At 46.3% G+C, this 18,379-nt stretch overlaps 1 protein-coding gene across 7 annotated transcripts in view; it reads left to right on the forward strand.

Moving 5' to 3' along the window:
* Positions 1 to 16,065, forward strand: part of LOC129704135 (prominin-1-A-like) — a 72,499-nt gene extending 56,434 nt beyond the window's left edge. For 4 of the 7 annotated variants that reach the window (XM_055647042.1, XM_055647040.1, XM_055647041.1 and 1 more), the window contains exons 17-25: positions 311 to 382; positions 2,178 to 2,267; positions 3,165 to 3,218; positions 4,475 to 4,555; positions 6,363 to 6,431; positions 7,436 to 7,525; positions 8,438 to 8,550; positions 11,361 to 11,384; positions 13,247 to 16,065. In XM_055647042.1, coding sequence (XP_055503017.1) covers positions 311 to 382; positions 2,178 to 2,267; positions 3,165 to 3,218; positions 4,475 to 4,555; positions 6,363 to 6,431; positions 7,436 to 7,525; positions 8,438 to 8,550; positions 11,361 to 11,384; positions 13,247 to 13,265 — 612 coding nt within the window. In that variant the 3' untranslated portion in view covers positions 13,266 to 16,065. Of the gene's footprint in view, positions 1 to 310; positions 383 to 2,177; positions 2,268 to 3,164; positions 3,219 to 4,474; positions 4,556 to 6,362; positions 6,432 to 7,435; positions 7,526 to 8,437; positions 8,555 to 11,360; positions 11,385 to 13,246 lie in introns of all 7 variants that reach the window. The other 3 variants (XM_055647046.1, XM_055647045.1, XM_055647044.1) reach the window with 3 other exon arrangements.
* Positions 16,066 to 18,379: the final 2,314 nt, after the last annotated feature.

Raw genomic sequence — 18,379 nt, forward strand, 5'->3', positions numbered from 1 at the left:
TTCTCGCCCAGAGTAGGGGAATTGAGGACCAGAGGACATATGTTCAAGGGGAAGGGGAAAAGATTTAATAGGAATCTGAGCGGTAACCGTTTCACACAAAGGGTGGTGGGTGTATGGAACAAGCTGCCAGAGGAGGTAGTTGAGGCTGGGACTATCCCAAAGTTTAAGAAACAGTTAGACAGATACATGGATAGGACAGGTTTGGAGGTATTCCGGGCTTGATGTGTCCTTGAGGAAGGACAGGCGTGTTTCGGTGAGAAAGGTCTCACGACTTCTCTGATACCTCTCTTATCTCCCTATTTGTTTCCAGCTGGAGCTGCCGTTAGTTCAGAGGGATCTCCTCGTTACTGCGGAACAGCTACAGAACCTCTCCAAGATCCTGGTCAGTCCACCCGCACATCCTCAACCCATTTTTCTCTCTTTATTGCCCATGTCTTTGGTCCTCATCATGCAGGTGAGAGGCGTGCTAGCACGGGAACGAGATCCGTTAGCACTAGAGGGGCCGAGTGTTGTCTCGTGGAGGCACTGCTAAAGTAAACTTTACACCGCAATGCAATCAAGGCTACATGCTTGAGTGTCAAATTCAACGGCCGTTGGGAACAGTCAAACTGGCCTGTTAACCAAACAAAGATTCATGCAAAGTTAGACACAAAATGCTGGAGCAACTCAGTGGGTCAGGCAGCATCTCTAGAGAAAAGGAATGTGACCTTTTGGATCAGAACCCTTCTACAGAATTAATGTAGGGGGGAGGGGGGGGGGGGGGGGGGGGGGGACTGGGGGTAGGGAAAGGCCAGAACCTCTCCCATCAGGTAAGAGGTACAGAAGTGTGAAATCACACACCTCTAGATTCAGGTACAGTTTCTTCCCAGCTGTTATCAGGCAACTGAACCACCCCATCACCAGATAGAGAGCGGCCCTGAGCTACCATCTACCTTGATTGGATACCCTCAGACTATCTTTAATAGGATTTTACTGGACCTTATCTTTATAGCCTTTAATCCTGTATCTGTACACCATGGACATTTGATGTTTTGGGTTGAATTTCTGGCAACTCTAGGGTGGGGCTATTGCAGGGGTATTCTGCTATGCCTGAACCTATAATTCAGGTTACACAAAAAAGCTGGAGAAACTCAGCGGGTGCAGCAGCATCTATGGAGTGAAGGAAATAGGCAACGTTTCAGGCCGAAACCCTTCTTCAGACTATAATTCTTCAGACTATAATTCAGGTTGATGGGGAACGATAAAGTATTTATTCCATCAGAACATAGTATTGTCCTACCCAATGTTTGATGGAATTTAATACAGAGAAATGTGAGGTGTTCCAACATGGGCAGGACCTACACAGTGAATGGTCGGGCTCTGGGGAGTGTTGTAGAGCATAAGGATCTTGGAGTGCAAGTGCTTGATGGTTCCTTGAAGCTGGACTCACAGGTAGACAGGATGCTCAAAATGGCTTTTGGCACATTGGCCTTCATCAGTCAGTGTATCAAGTATATTAGTTGGGTGGTCATGTTGCAGTTGTATAAGACCTTGTTGAGGCCGCATTTAGAGTATTGTGTTCAGTTCTGGGCACCATGTTACAGGAAAGATGTTGTCAAGCTGGAAAGGGTGCAGAGAAGATTTGAGGATGTTGCCAGGACTAGAGGGCCTGAGCTATCGGGAGGGGCCGAGTAGGCTGGGACTCTATTCCTTGGAGCACAGGAGGATGAGGGGTGATCTCATAGAAGTGTATAAAATCATGAGAGGAATAGATCGGGTAGATACGCAGTCTCTTGTCCAGAGTAGGTGAATCGAGGACCAGAGGACATGGGTTTAAGGTGAAGGGGAAAAGTTTTAATAGGAATCTGAGGGGTAACTTTTTCACACAAAGAATGGTGGGGGTGTGAAACAAACTGCCAGAGATGGTAGTTCAGGCAGGGACTATCCCAACGTTTAAGAAGCTGTTAGACAAGTACATGGATAGCACAGGTTTGGAGGGATGTGCGCCAAAGGCGGGCAGGTGGGACTAGTATAGCTGGGACATGTTGGCCGGTGTGGGCAAGTTAGGCCGAAGGGCTGAAGGGGGTGTTGCCACACTGTATCGCTCTATGACTCAGATTCCTCAACTGAAACAACAGTATTTGGTGACATGGCGGTCGTTTGGGTATATTTCACTTTAACCAATCACTCTGTTACAGCCGGACCCTGAAAAAACTGAGCTCAGCCAAGAGGCAGAAAAACTGAAGCAATTGAACGATTGGATCGAGAGCAATATGCTGCCGAATATAGTAAGTTTCACACTGGGCAGGTCAAACATTTGCCCTACAACACAATCCCTTCAGTAATGAGCACAGGGCCAGAGTGGTGATATAGAACAAAGAACAGGAACAGGCCCCTCCATCCACAATGTCAGTGGCCTTTAGGAGCGGCATAATGGCGCAGCGGTAGAGTTGCAGCCTTGAAGGGCCAGACACCCACGTTTGATCCTGACCTCGGGTGCTGTCTGTACAGAGTTTGTACGTTCTCACTGTGACCGCGTGCATTTTCTCCTTGTGTTCTGGTTTCCTCCCACATCCCTAAGATTTGTAGGTTAATTGGCTTCTGTAAATTGTCCCTAGTGTGTAGGATAGAACTAGTGTACACGTGATCGTTAGTCGGCATGGACTCAGTGGGCCAAAGGGCCTGTTTCCATGCTGTATCTCTAAAACTAAAACAAACACTATACATGATGTCAAGACCAACTCATATCAGGTCTCCCCTCAACCTCCAACACGCCGGAGAAAATAAAGTAACCTCTCCTTGCAGCTAAACACTAATTACTTGTGTCTCCTTGTAGCTAATACCCTCTGATAGACAATAGACAATAGGTGCAGGAGTAGGCTATTCGGCCCTTCGAGCCAGCACCGCCATTCACTGTGATAATGGCTGATCATCCACAATCAGCAATCCAGGCAGCATAAACTGTTCTGCACCCTCTCCAAAGCCTCCAAATCCTCCCTGTAATGTGACGAGAACTGCGAACAATACTGCAAATGCGGCCTAACCAAAGTCCTAAAACATTGCAACATAACTTCCTCGCTCTTATACTCAATGCCCCGACCGATGAAGGCACGCACACCATGAGCCCTTTTTGCCATCGATCAACTTTGTGTTGTATTGACAAGATTTGATTTCCAATTTTCCAGAAAACAGTGAACGAAAGCATACGGGACCTGCGAGTAGATACTTCACATCTCGAGGTGGGCTAAATATTTAGAGCTGTACCTTTGCTGTTTAGCTATCTGTTGTTGACATTTTCATTCAATTGAGATTTACGGTAGATGTATTGTGATGGTGCCATGCCGTGCTTTTATTGTAGATGGTACGCCCATAACGATTGACAAGACGCTATCATCTGCTGTGTGTCAAACTAGTATTGAACTCTTTAGTGCATACCATGACACCGGTGCTGTAGACAATGATGGTGTTGTGTCATGCAAACAAAAGCTTTTCACTGTACCTCGGTACACGTGACAATAATAAACTAAATGTTATACGAGTTGGTGTTATATACATTGATGATGTTATATAAATTAAAGTTATATATGTAACGTATTCATATAAAGTGTTATTACGTACAAGTTGGTACCAGACAAGTGCCGTTAGGGTAGGTAGGCAAGGTAGGCACTACCTACCCTGACTAAAATTATAAAATGGTAATTACTAAATATAAATAGTAAAGGCATGGGAGAATGATGGCTATCTAAGAGGTCGATCTCTTGGGTAGGCATAATTCTCCGTGCCTTTCATCCGCAGCACTTGCAACACGCGAAGCTATGTGCAACTCACGTGCCGTCAGCGCTGCTTCAAGCCGTCAATTTCAAGGGGAGCTGAAGGCAGCTGAAATGCTGCCTTTGCTGTACTGCGCATGCGCAGCGCTAGTTTCTTGGCGGGTTTTTCAAACATGGATTGCCATTATCTGAAGCGTATCTTAGGAAACAAAGAGAGAAGAATGGAGTTTGTGTACCAATAATGTGGTAAGACTATTGTATACATTGACTACTTACACAGATTAAAAAAAAAAAAAGACACAGTGCTGGAGTAACACAGCAGGTCGGGCAGCATCTCTGGAGATTATGTATAGGCGATATTATGAGTTATGATCCTGAACCAAAACTATGCCTATTTATATCCTCCAGAGATGCTGCCCAACCCGTTACTGGAGTTACTCCAGCAATTTGTGCCTTTTTTTGTGAACCAGCACCTGCAATTCCTTGTGTTTAAGAAGGAACTGCAGATGCTGGAAAATCGAAGGTACACAAAAATGCTGGAGAAACTCAGCGGGTGCAGCGGCATCTATGGAGCGAAGGAAATAGGCAACGTTTCGGGCCAAAACATTGCCTATTTCCTTCGCTCCATAGATGCTGCTGCACTCGCTGAGTTTCTCCAGCATTTTTGTGTACCAGCAGTTCTTTGTGTTCTACTTACACTGATTGTGGTTTAACCTGTTTTTCAGATAATGGTAAACACGACGCTACAGAAGATAGAATCTGCCCAAAGTGTCCTCCAGGCGAAAGGGTCAGATATCGTTACAAATGTGAGCACCTCAAAACATTTGGTCTAATTCTAAAATTCTTTCATTGTATCTGTGTTGAGGAGAAGGTAATCCTGTGTTTGAAGTATCTGTAAATGCTCAGTGAAGGCCAAAGCGAGAGGCTGGGGACACCACAGCGCATGTGCAATCCATGTGCAGGGAAAATGGGAGAATCATAGATAATAGATAATAGACAATTGACAATAGACAATAGGTGCAGGAGTAGGCCAGTCGGCCCCTTGAGCCAGCACCGCCATTCAATGTGATCATGGCTGATCATCCCCAAACAGTACCCCGTTCCTGCCTTCTCCCCATATCCCCTGACTCTGCTATCTTTAAGAGCCCTATCTAGCTCTCTCTTGAAAGTATCCAGAGAACCGGCCTCCACTGCTCTATGAGGCAGAGAATTCCACAGGCTTGCAACTCTCTGTGTGAAAAAATATTTCCTCGTCTCCGTTCTAAATGGCTTACCCCTAATTCTTAAACTGTGGCCCCTGGTTCTGGACTCCCCCAACACCGGGAACATGTTTCCTGCCCCTATCGTGTCCAAACCTTTAATAATCTTATATGTTTCAATAAGATCTCCTCTCATCCTTCTAAACTCCGGAGTATACAAGCCCAGCCTCTCCATTCTCTCAGCATATGACAGTCCCGCCATCCCGGGAATTAACCTTGTAAACCTATGCTGCACTCCCTCAATAACAAGAATGCCCTTCCTCAAATTAGGGGACCAAAACTGCACACAATACTCCAGGTGTGGTCTCACTAGGGCCCTATACAACTGCAGAAGGACCTCTTTGTTCCCTATACTCAACTCTTCTTATTATAAATGCCAACATGCCATTTGCTTTCTTCACTGCCTGCTGTACCTGCATGCTTACTTTAATTGACTGATGAACATGAACCCCCAGATCCCGTACTTCCCCATTTCCAAACTTTTCCCAATCATTGTGTACACCTTAGAGTTTAGTCCTCCCAGTGCTCTTCCAAGTATCTTTCGCCCGTGCTGTAAGTCTCTGCCTCCACCACTTTTCAGACAGTGAGTTTCTGACCCCATTTGCTTATTGGATAATACTCTTCTCAACTGCCCTCAAGGGGTGGCATGGTGGCGCAGTGGTAGAGTTGCTGCCTTTCAGCGCCAGAGGCCCAGGTTTAGGCAGCGACTCCTGTAGATCCCTTCAATGGTGGGGAGGTCAGTACTCGTAATGGACCGGGCAGTGTTCACCACTCTCTGTAATCTCCTTTCTTCCCGATCGAACCAGGATGTGATGCAGCCAGTCAATATGCTCTCTACCATACGCCTGTAGACGTCCAAGTTCAAGTCCACACACTAAATTTCCTCGGAGATAGACACAAAATGCTGGAGTAACTCAGTGGGTCAGGCAGCATCTCTGGATAACAGGAATGGGTGACGTTTCGAGTTGAGGTCCTTCCTCAGACTCGACCCGAAACGTCACCCATTCCTTCTATCCAGAGATGCTGCCTGACCTGCTGAGTATTCCATCATTTTGTGTCTATCTTCGATGTAAACCAGCATCTGCAGCTCCTACCTACACTGAATCTCCTCCGTCTTCAAAGCAGGTAGAGGCGTTGATGGGATTTCTTTACGATTGTCTAAAGGTTCAGTGCTGGGCTGGGACCCAACCAACTCCTGCCCATTCCCTGCACCACCACCACTGGGGCTAAACACTTGACCTTGGACCTGGGATCTCCTCTAGATCCAACCTCCAACCACATTGTGGGATGGTGAAATCCCTGCACAAGTTGAAATACCTTTTTCCCATTTTAACTGCACACTCTAATTTAACAGGAATCCATGTTATTTGTGGATTGCCAGCTGGATTACTTCAGCCAGTACATCACTTGGACCAAGAAAACGGTGAGCTTTGATTGAAACATGGAGACAGGCCCTTTATCTTGATCCTGACTGCAGGTGCTGTTTGTACGGAGCTGTCTGAACAGAGTTTTTTTCATTATCTCTGTTACCGCGAGAGTTTGCTCCGGGTGTTCCCGTTTCCTCCCACACTCCAAACACGTACAGGTTTGTAAGTTAATTGGTTTCGGAAAAATTGTAAAATTGGCCTTAGTGAGTAGGACAGTGACAGTGATAGTGATCGCTGGTCGGCCTGGACCCGGTGGGCCGAGGAAACTTTTATCGCGCTGTATCTCTGCAAGTCTAAAAGTCTAAAGTAAAGCCCTTTGAGCCCGCCAGCTGCGCCACTGAACAATTCTAATCCGTTCTAATGCGAACACACCTCGACGCAGTGGCACAGCTGGAAGAGCTGCTGCCTTATAGAGCCAGAGACCCAGGTTCAAGTTCGCACGTTCTCCATGTGACCACGTGGGTTTTCTCCAGGTGCTCTGGCTTCCTCCTAAATCTCAAAGATGTGCGGGTTTGTACGCTAATTGGCCTCTGTAAATTGTCCCTAGCATGCAGGGAGTTGAGATGAAAATGGGATGACATTTTAGTTTAGTTTAGTTTATTGTCACTTGTACCGAGGTACAGTGAAAAGCTTTTGTTGCCTGCTATCCAGTCAGCGGAAAGATTATAAAGCCATCCAACGTTTACTGCACGATAAAGTCCTATAAAGTCCGATTAAAACTAGTCCGAGGGTCTCCAATGAGATAGACTGCTCCTAGTTGTTGATGGGATGGTTCAGTTGAACTGGTTGAACAAACATAGAACTAATGTGAATGGGTGATTGATAGTCGGCATGGACACGGTGGGCCGAAGGGCCTATTTCCATGCTGCATCTCTAAACTGTATTAAAGGAGAGGCAATGGATGGCTGGAAGAAATTGGTTCCACACAGTGATTGGGGTGTATTTGTTAGCTGCTTCACTGTGGACTGTTGCATGAGTGAAGACTGTTTTTATCTTCCAGATTACCGAGGAATTTGCACAGTGCAGACCAGCAGCCAACGCTTTGGACTCAGTGGCCACCATCTCATGCTCCTACCTTATCGATTCATTGGTAAGCGAGGAATTGCAACAGGGAAGGGGGGCTGGATCGCTCAAGCTGAGCGATAGCTCAACTGTGTTTTTTTGGGGGGAGCGGACTAAATTTCAGGTAGTCGTATCTAACAACTCTGAGAATGATTGATCGGACAGTGTAGGGGAAACATTTTTCCTTTTTCCTTCCTTCTCCCCGCCACCCCCTATCAGTGGGGAAGGGTTTTGGCCTGAAACGTTGCCTATTTCCTTCGCTCCATAGATGCTGCTGCACCCGCTGAGTTTCTCCAGCATTTTTGTGTACCTAGGGGAAACCTAGGGTGTGCTTGACGGGACAGTTCAGAGGGAGCTTCACTCTGTATCTAACCCATGCTGTGCCTGCCTTGGGACAGAGTGACGGGACAGTGCGGAGCAAGTTTTATCTGGAATGATGTGCAGTCGGTGAAAAGCCTTATTTTAACACGTTGCCTCTGGCCTGCATTCACTCAGATGCCGGTGTGAAACTCTGCAGGTCTGTATCAACTCCATGTGAAAATAAATTCCAATCAAGTGGAAGAGGTTCACAAGTCTTCACGGAATGCCTGGAATTTGGCTTTAATTGCTATTAGTTGGTCGGCCGATGGCATGTTGGGAAAGCAGGGGGAGATTGGTGGGTGGCACACATCAACACAGAATGATAGCAACTGACTTCCTCCCGTATGCCAGAGACAGAGTCATAGGGCCGTACAGCATGGGAACAGGCCATTGGCCCATGGAAATAGGTAACTCAGCGGGTCAGACAGCATCCATGGAGAAAAAAGAATGAGTGACATTTCGGATCGGGACCATTCTTTGTCTATCTTTGTAGAAATCTACTGGTTCATTCTAATGCACGGAGGAAGAAGGGAGCGAGTGTGGATGGGATGATGTGATGATTGCTGTCTGTTTCTTGCAGAATGCTTTTTGGTTCAGCATGGGATGGAGCACCATATTCCTGGTTCCAAGCATCATATTCGCAGTTAAACTGGCAAAGTACTACCGACGTATGACATCTTCAGACATCTATGAGTAGGTAACACGGAAACAAAAAGAAGTAGATAGTCACAAAAAGCTGGAGTAACTCAGCGGACCAGGCAGCATCTCTGGAGAGAAGGATTGGGTGCCTTTTCAGGTCGAGACCCTTCTTCAGACTAGTTAGTGACACGGGAAACGAGAGATATGGACGATAATGTAAAGAGAGATAAAGAACAAAGATCAAAAGATATGCAAAAAAGTAACGATGATAAAGGAAACAGTCCATTGTTAGCTGTTTGTTGGGTGAAAACGAGAAGCTGGTGCGACTTGGGTGGGGGAGGGATAGAGAGAGAAGGAGTGCCGCTGTTACTTCAAGTTAGAGAAATCAATATTCATACAGCTGAGCTGCCCAAGCGAAATATGAGATGCTGTTCCTCCAATTTGCGTTTAGTCTCACTCTGACAGTGGAGGAGACTGAGGACAGAAAGGTCAGTGTGGGAATGGATAGGAGAATTAAAGTGTTTAGCAACCAGGAGATCTGGTAGGTTCAGGCGGATTGAGCAAAGGTGTTTAACGAAACGATCATCCAGTCTACGTTTGGTCGAGAAATAGAAAAAATCTCTTCTGAGGTAGAGGGAGTCTCTGTCTTCTTCTAGAGGCCCTGAGGAAACTGTTTAATTGTCATATCTATCGAATGGAGATGAGGAGGAATTTCTTCAGCCAGAGGGTTGTGAATCCATGAATTTCATTGCCACTGATAGCTGTAGAGGCCATGTCATTTGATATTTTTAAGGTGGAGATAGACAGGTTCTTGATTGGTAAATGTCAAAGGTTACAGGGGGGGAAGTCAGGAGAATGGGGTTGAGGGAAGGATAGATCAGCCATGATTGAATGGCGGGGTAGACTCGATGGGCCGAATGACCTCATTCTGCACCTATGACTTATAACCATATAACCATATAACAATTACAGCACGGAAACAGGCCATCTCGACCCTTCTAGTCCGTGCCGAACACATAATCTCCCCTAGTCCCATATACCTGCGCTCAGACCATATGAACATATTGAACACTGCACAGCATTAATGCTGCAATTGTGGACTTAGGTTGTTCTGTAGACTAGGTATTTGTTTAGTCTGTATCTAAACCATGCTGTATAGTTTAGTGTATTGTCAGGTGTACTGAGGTACAGTGAAAAGCTTTTTTTTGTGAGCTATCCAGTCAGCGAAAAGACTATACATGATCACAGTCAAGCGGTCCACAATGTATAGATACCGGATAAAGGGTATTTAAAAGAGTGGAGTGATTGTAATGTATGTTTGCAGATCTGCTTTGGGACCAGCACACAAGAATTTGGTGGCTTCAAAGTCATCTTACACATAGATAATATTTAATAAATAAAAATTCAATAAATAATGCAAATACCAAGGCAAAAAAAAATGTTTGTGCTCATTTGTTAGTGCAACCGAAGCCATATTGTCAATTTGCCCACCCAATCTCATATCACCCAGTTTACATTTGCCTGCATTTGGCAGTTTAGCGATACACCATGGAAACAGGCCCTTCAGCCCACAGAGTCCACACTGATCACCTGTTCACACAAGTTCTATGTTATCCCATTTACTCATTGACTCCCTATGTACTAGGATGGCAATTTTACAGATGCCAATTAACCTTCAAACCCACACATCTTTGGGATGTGGGAGGAAACCGGAGCACCCGGAGAAAACCCACATGGTCACGGAGAGAACGTGTAAACTCCACACAGATAGCACCCACCCGAGGCCAGGATCGAAGCCGGGCCTCTGTCGCTGTGAGGCTGCAGCTCTACCAACTGCGCCAATGCAGCTCTACCAACTGCACCAATGCAGCTCTACCAACTGCACCAATGCAGCTCTACCAACTGCACCAATGCAGCTCTACCAACTGCACCAATGCAGCTCTATCAACTGCACCAATGCAGCTCTACCAACCAACTCTACCAACTGCAGCTCTATCAACTGCACCAATGCAGCTCTACCAACTGCACCAACGTAGCTCTACCAACTGCACCAATGCAGCTCTACCAACTGCGGCCTCTCATGTAACGTGATACAGTGAAAAACCTGCCAGCTATCCGGGCAAATAATGCCATACATGATTACAACAGGCAGTCCAAAAAGTGAAATATACCAGAGCACAGAATCTAGTATTATAGTTTCAGAGAAAGCACAGGTTAAAATAAAAGTGCAATGTCTACGATGAGGTAGGTTGGGAGATTGGGAATCCATTCTAAGTGTATGCGAGGTGAGGTTTAGTTTAGTTTAGTTTATCATCACGTGTACTGCGGTATAGTGAACAGCTTTTAGTTGCATGCTATGCAGTCGGCGAAAAGACAGTACAAGATTACAATCGAGTCAACCACAGTGTCATAATCAAATCCGATCAAATAGAACAAGTTGTCCTACAACTTTAGGCTGTGCACGCCATACGCAAGAAGAAGAAGAACCACAGTGTACAGATACAGGATAAAGGTATTTAGAAGAGTGGAATGTTTAGTGCAAAATAAAGTCTAGTAAAGTTGAGTAACCTGATAACAGCGAGTAAGAGATGGGTAATTCATACACTTCCATTTAGTGCAGCTCCAAGAGGTAACAGCAAACAAAACTAGGCCTCTTGATGGTAGGCAATGCGGAAGTGTGGGATTAAATAATCATTTGGAAAGAAAGAGTCTGGGTACAAGGAAATTCTTTAGGGTGTGACTGCTCCCTTGGAGTGCTAGAATGTTGCTAGCCCCAGAGAACACAGAGCTTGAGAATCCAGGCAATGAGAACCAGTCTAACAGTTGCTCATCTCTCTCTCTCTTTCTCTCCCTTCTCCTTTCAGAAATGGCGGCCCTCACTTTGAGATGTAAGTAGACTCTGGTTGGGACATCTGACTCCATATTGTGAACAGGCCATATTGTGAAGGGGGCATTTAGAGAATTGCAGGAGGGTGGAGCTGGGGGCAAACACAAGAACCCCTCAAACACAATGCCGGCACAGTGGTGCAACTGGTAGAGCCGCTGCCTCACAGTGCCAGAGACACGGGTTCGATCCTGACCTCGTATGCTGTCTGTGTGGAGTTTGCATATTCTCCCTGTTTACTGTTCTGTTTAGAGATACAGCATGGAATTAAGCCCATTGGCCCACCAAGATCATCTATCACCCATACACACTATTTATATGGTATCCCAATTTCCTATCCCTTCTCTGCACACTATGGACGATTTACAGCGGGCCAATTAACCTACAAACCCGCACGCCTTTGGAATGTGGGAGGAAACTGGAGCACATGGTGGAAACTCGTGCGGTCACAGGGCGAACGTGCAAACTCCAAACAGACAGCACCTGTAGTCAGGAGCGAACCTGAGTCTCCAGGGCTGTGAGGCAGCGGGTCTACCAGTTGCGCCACTGTGCTGCCCACGGTTTCTTCCGGGGGGGGGTCCGCTTTCCTCCTACATTGCAAAGACGTACTGGTTTGCAGGTTAATTGGCCCTCTGCAAATTGCTGCCAGTGTGTGGGGAGCAGATGAGACAATGGGATAACATAGAACTAGTGTGAATAGGTGTTCAATGGTCAGCATGGACTCGGTGGGTCAAAAAGTCTGTTTCCATGCTACATCTTTCAACCAATCAACCAATCAATCAATCAATCAATCAATCAATCAATCAATCAATCAATCAATCAATCAATCAATCCATCAATCAATCAATCAATCAATCAACCAACCAACCAACCAACCAAACTGATCTGCTGCTTATAATTCTTCTTCCCTGCCTTTGTTCTACATCATTGGATGGCCATCCGAGACAAATACTCAAGAGAAGATGGGTCTCAACCCGAAATGTCACCTGTCAATGTTCTCCAGAGATGCTGACTGACCCGCTGAGTTACCCCAGCACTTTGTGTCCTTTTCATCAGGACAAAAAATCATTGTTCTTTGATTTGAGAAGTCCTTTAAACCTACCAATGGATTCACTTTTGTGTTTTTCAATCTAGATGAGGGCCTCCACACAAAACATCGACTGTTCATTTCCCTGCACAGATGCTGCCTGACCTACCGGGTCCCACAAGCTGTTCTCCTTTTTCAGCAACAACGATGTGGCCCCTTTTACCTAATTCAGTATCTTCAGACCAAATCCGTCATCACGAATTACTCTCCGTAGGACTTGAACTCACACGTCCACATTAACAGTCCAGTCTGATGACAGTCTGGGACAGCACAGTGGTGGAGCGGTAGAGTAGCTGCCTTACAATACCAGAGACCCAAGTTCGATCCTGTCTACGGATGCTGGCTATACAGAGTTTATACGTTCTCCCTGTGACCTCAGGTTTCCCCCCCACACTCCAAAGATGTGCAGGTTTATAGGTTAACTGGCATCCGTAAATTGTCCATAATCTGTAGGATAGAACCAGTGTACGGGGATCGCTGGTCAGCGTGGACTCAGTGGGCTGAAGGGCCTGTTTCCACTCTGTATCTCTAAACTAAACTAAAACACTAGTCCCACTGAGATCCTGGGTCCTAGCTCCCAGAGTGAATGGTGGAGTCGTCTCAACCTTAATTCTGTTTCGGTCTTGTCAAATTCTAAACTAAACTAAACATTGCCTGTCCATTCCCCTCCGGTGCTGCCTGACCCACTGAATTCCTCCAGCACTTTGTGTTTTGCTCAAGTTTCCAGCATCTGCATTTCTTTGCATCCTTGTCTTAATGTCTTGTCTACTTTGATTTAGGAGGAAATTCGATGAATGATCGTGCGTTTTAAAGCCAGACTCGAGGATCCTCCCAACTTTCCTGCCTCTCTCCCACTGTATGTGGACCAAGCTCAGCGAGTTGGTATCTTTGCTTTAGCCTCCTCATTTCTGTGTTGGAAGCATAGCAAGCAAGCACCAGATGAAATGACAGAAAGTGTCTTGAAGAATCCCAATCGTCAAATCATCCACGCGACAGCTTAATCATTCGTCTTCATGGAAGCTCCATGCTACATCAGCTCAGTACTTCATCTTCAACCCGATCGATTTTCTCCCAGAGGCCACACTGAACTAGCCCTTGACCTGAAGAAGGGTCCCAACCCGAAATATCATCTATCCACATCCTCCAGGGATGCTGCCTGACCCGCTGAATTACTCCAACACTTGTCCGCCCTTGTCCGACATGTCTCTGATCACTGTGTACAATTTGCCCTTATCATGTAATAAAAAGGAACTCTATATGTTGGTTTACACCAAAGATACACATAAAATGTGGGAGTAACTCAGCGGGTCAGGCGGCATCTCTGGAGAAAATGGATCGCCGACGTTTCGGATCAGGAACCTGCTTCAGACTTATTGTAAGATGGGGGAGGGGGGTGTGGGAGGCGAACTGGCAGCAAGTTCTTGAAACTGGGAACTTACTTCCAAATCCCACCCTCTCCCAAACTCCAATCAGTCTGAAAAAGGATCCTGACCTAAAACATCGCCCAGACATTTACTCCTGAGATGCTGCCCGACCACTGAGTTACTCCAGCGTTTGTGTCCGTGTCACATGCTGTACAAGCCAACCTCCTCCAACATCTCTCCAAGTGCGTCCCTCGGGAGACTCTGGCCTCTCTTGTCTCATCCATCCAGGGAAGCACTTGGAGTGGCTTCCTTGTTGGCTTCTGCTGGTATCCTCCAAAGAGCCTTGGTCTCCCTGCTCCGTGTGATCTACTCCATCATCAATCAGAGACTCGCTTTCCCCAGGTGATCGCCAAGCTCTCTCTCCTCACCACCACCCTGCACTACCTCAGGAGTGGTCGATTCAGCCCACTCATGGCTGATCTATCTTTCCCTCTCAACCCCATTCTCCTGCCCTCTCCCCATAACCTTTGACAACCTTACTAATCAAGAACCTGTCAATCTCCACTTTAAAAGTACCCAATGACTTGACCTCCACTGATATCTGTGCCAATGAATTCAATTGATTCACCACCCCTGACTAAAGAAATTCCTCCTTATATTCTTTCTAAAGGTACATCCTTTTATTCTGAGGCTGTGCCCTTGGTCCTAGACTCTCCCACTAGTGGAAACATCCTCTCCGCATCTATCCAGGCCTTTCACTATTCAGTAAGTTTCAATGAGGTCCCCCCATATCTCCTTTTAAACTCCAGCGAGTACAGGCCCAGTGCTATCAAAGATGTGTTCCTAGTGTTTGCTTGTCGCTTCACCCTGCTGTAGATGTGATGCCCACAATAAAAACAATATAAGGACAACAGACATGGATATCATTCCCCACACCCTTAGAAAAACAACATTGGCACCCATTCAACCCTGAGGGAAGCTTCAGTGTACCACACAGACATATTTACCAGAATGCTGCCTAGATTAGAGGGCATTAGCTAAGGAGAGGGTAGTCAAACTTGGGATTGTTTTCTCCAAAATGGCGGGGGGTTGACAGGAGATCTGTCAGAAATATGTATAAAATTCTGAGAGGCATAGATAGGGCAGACAATCAGAACCTTTTTTCCCCCCAGGGTGGAAATGTCAAAGAGGGCATAGGTTTCAGGTGGGAGGGGCAAAGTTTAAAGGAGATGTGAATGTTTTTTTTACGCAGAGGGTGGTGAGCACATGGAAAGTGCTGCCTGGTGTGCTGGTGGAGGCAGACACAATAAGGGCATTGAAGAGGTTTTTAGATAGGCACGTGGATATGCTGGGAATGGAGGGATATGGATCACATGCAGGCAGAGATTCATTGGTCTCATATTCGGCACATTGTGGGCTGAAGGGCCTGCTCCTGTACTGTGCTTTTTTTAGTTCTAACACCAACACTATAATTGCTTGTCTCTTTCGCACACCTAGTTATGACCCATTGCTGTCCAACACAAACGCCTTCACTCTGCTTTTGGTCTCTAGCGCTGTGAGGCCACAGCACTACTGCTGCGCCACTAATTCTAAAAGTGAAGCAGGTTAAAACTAAACTAAACAATGGTGGATGTTTAAGAGGCTTTTAGACAGATGCATGAACAGCAGGGAATAGAGGGACACAGCACATATGCAGGCAGATAGGATCAGTTGGATTGGAATCGTGGTCAGTGCAAACATGATGAGCTGATGGGCCTGTTTGTGTTCTATGTGACCCTACTTCTGATCCCTTCACTAGTCTTGTTTTGTTTACACTTATTCATCATTTCTGGACCAGTCTTGAATGGCCTGGCCCGTGCATTCTGCTACTCCCCAACTAAACCTCGCTGCCTCTCTCTTCCCCTTATATCTCCTGCGACATTGAAACCTACCTCTTTGTCTGCACTGCCACTTTCGTTTGTGATCTGATCAAAGATACTAGAGGACTACTAGCTCTTCTAGCATCTTTGGGTCTGATAACAATAATTGAGGATCTTTAGGAGATTTGACACGTTAAGGCACTTCACCAGAACGGGACCCGAAACGTCACCCATTCTTTCTCTCCATAGACGTTGCCTGTCCAGCTGAGTTACTCCAGCATTTTCTGTCTATGTTGTGGCTGAACAGTGTACGTGGTTTTAAATGGAGCTCATGAGAAAATAAATGTAAATAAACAGCACTTTCGTTTGGATATTCCACATGCTTTTTCTTTTCTTAAGTTTAATTGTTCTGTATGTGTCACCATGTTGGTGTGGGTATGATTACATCTTGCTTGTAGGTTCACCAGGCTGCTTCCATCAGCAGTGGTTTGGCTGTGCAAGGGGTTTGTGTAGACCAGCCCTTTATTCTCCAACGCTTCACAGCTCCGGTGACTTAGATTCAATCCCGTTCTCCCTATGACCACGTGGGTTTCCTCCGGGTGCTCCGGTTTCCTCCCGCATCCCACAAGATGTGTGGGTCTGTTGCTTGATTTTGCCAGTTGAAGATTAATCCACCAACTGCGAGTCTTTGAGATGTGCGAGGAAACCCACGCGGTCACTAGGGGAGCGTGTATCTGTCGGATAGAACTAGCGTATGGGGTGATCGCTGGTCGGCATGGACTTGGAGGGCTGAAGGGCCTGTTTCCACGCTGTATCTCTGAAATGAAAAATCTAAAAGTGCCACCCGGGGAAACAGTAAGTTGCACTAACATGGGGCCCACCCACTTGTTCTTGTAGAAATTTGGTCAGTAGTTTCTCCTTGATGAATGTTTTTTTGAGTTTGATATTGTGGAGAAGTTTTAAGAAGATGGCACAGGTAGAACTACTCCCACAGCGCAAGAGACATAGAAACATAGAAATTAGGTGCCAGTAGGCCATTCGGCCCTTCGAGCCTGCACCGCCATTCAATAACAGGCTGATCATCCAACTCAGTATCCCGCACCTAACCCCCTGATCCCCTTAGGGGCCACATCCTCCCTCTTAAATTAGCCAATGAAGAAATACCCTTGTGGCAGAGAGTTCCAGAGATTCACCACTCTCTGTGTGAAAAAAATTCTTGATCTCGGTTTTAAAGGATTTTTATCCTTAAGCTGTGACCCCTTGTCCTCGATCCCTGTGGGAACAATCTTCCTGCATCTAACCTGTCGAACCCCTTAAGAATTTTGTAAGTTTCTATAAGATCCCCTCAATCTCCTTTAAAAGACCCAGGTTCTTTTAAAGTTAAGCAAATGTCTAATGGCAGCAAAACTGAGGGGGCCTCAGCCATTTTCTAGTTAAATCAAGGAAACAACCTCTAGTGCATTTAGTAACTCATTGCATCATTTTACATTTACTTTTGTTTTCTCCAAAAACAAGCTTGGAGAAACTGAAGATAGACACAAAAAGCTGGAATAACTCCGCGAGCCAGGCAGCATCTCTGGAGAGAAGGAATGGGTGATGTTTCGGGGAGACCCTTCTTCAGACTAGTTATGGATATGGGAAACGAGATATAGACGGTGGAGAGATAAAGAACAATGAAAGATATGCAAAAAACGAACAATGATGAAGGAATCAGGCCATTGTAAGCTGTGTGTGGGGTGAAAATGAGAAGCGAGTGTGACTTGGGTGGGGGAGGGATAGAGAGGGAATGCCGGGGCTACCTGAAATGAGAGAAATCAATACTCATACCACGGGGCTGTAAGCTGCCCAAGCAAAATATGAGATGCTGTTCCTCCAATTTGTGTTTAGCCTTACTCTGACAATGGAGGAGACAGAGGGACAGAAAGGTCTGTGTGGGAATGGGAAGGAGAATTAAAGTGTCCAGCAACCGGGAGATCAGGTTGGTTCACGAGGGCAGAACGAAGGTGTTCTGCGAAACGATCGCCCAGTCTTGCATTTGGTCTCGCCGATGTATAAGAGTCCACATCGTGAACAACAGATACAGTAGATGAGGTTGGAGGAGGTGCAATGGAACCTCTGCCTAACCTAAAAGGACTGTCGGGGTCCCTGGACAGAGTCAAGGGAGGAGGTATTGCGACAGGTGTTGCATTTTCTGCGGTTGCAGGGGAAGGTACCTGGGAGGGGGTGGTTTGGGTGGGAAGGGATGTGTCAACCAGGGAGTTGCGGAAGGAATGGTCTCTGCGGAAGGCGGAAAAGGTTGGAGATGGGAAAATGTGGCTATTGGTGGAATCCCGTTCGAGGTGGTGGAAATTTCAGAGGATTATGTGTTGTATGCGACGGCTGATGGGGTGAAAGATAAGGACTTGGGGGACTCTGTCTCTGTTGCGACTAGGGGGAGCAAGGGCAGAGCTGCGGGGTACCGAGGAGACACGAATGTGGGCCTCATCTATGATGAGAGAGGGGATCCCCCGTTCCTTAAAGAATGAGGACATCTTGGATGTTCCAGTATGGAACACCTCATCTTGGCGCAGATGCGGCGTAGACGGAGGAATTAGGAATAGCGAATAGAGTCTTTGCAAGAAGCAGGGTGAGAAGAAGTGTAGTTGAGTCAGTGGGTTTGTAATAGACGCCAGTCAATAGTCTTATTCTT

The sequence above is a fragment of the Leucoraja erinacea genome, chromosome 15 (assembly GCF_028641065.1).
Source record: "Leucoraja erinacea ecotype New England chromosome 15, Leri_hhj_1, whole genome shotgun sequence".
Lineage (NCBI taxonomy): Eukaryota > Metazoa > Chordata > Chondrichthyes > Rajiformes > Rajidae > Leucoraja > Leucoraja erinaceus.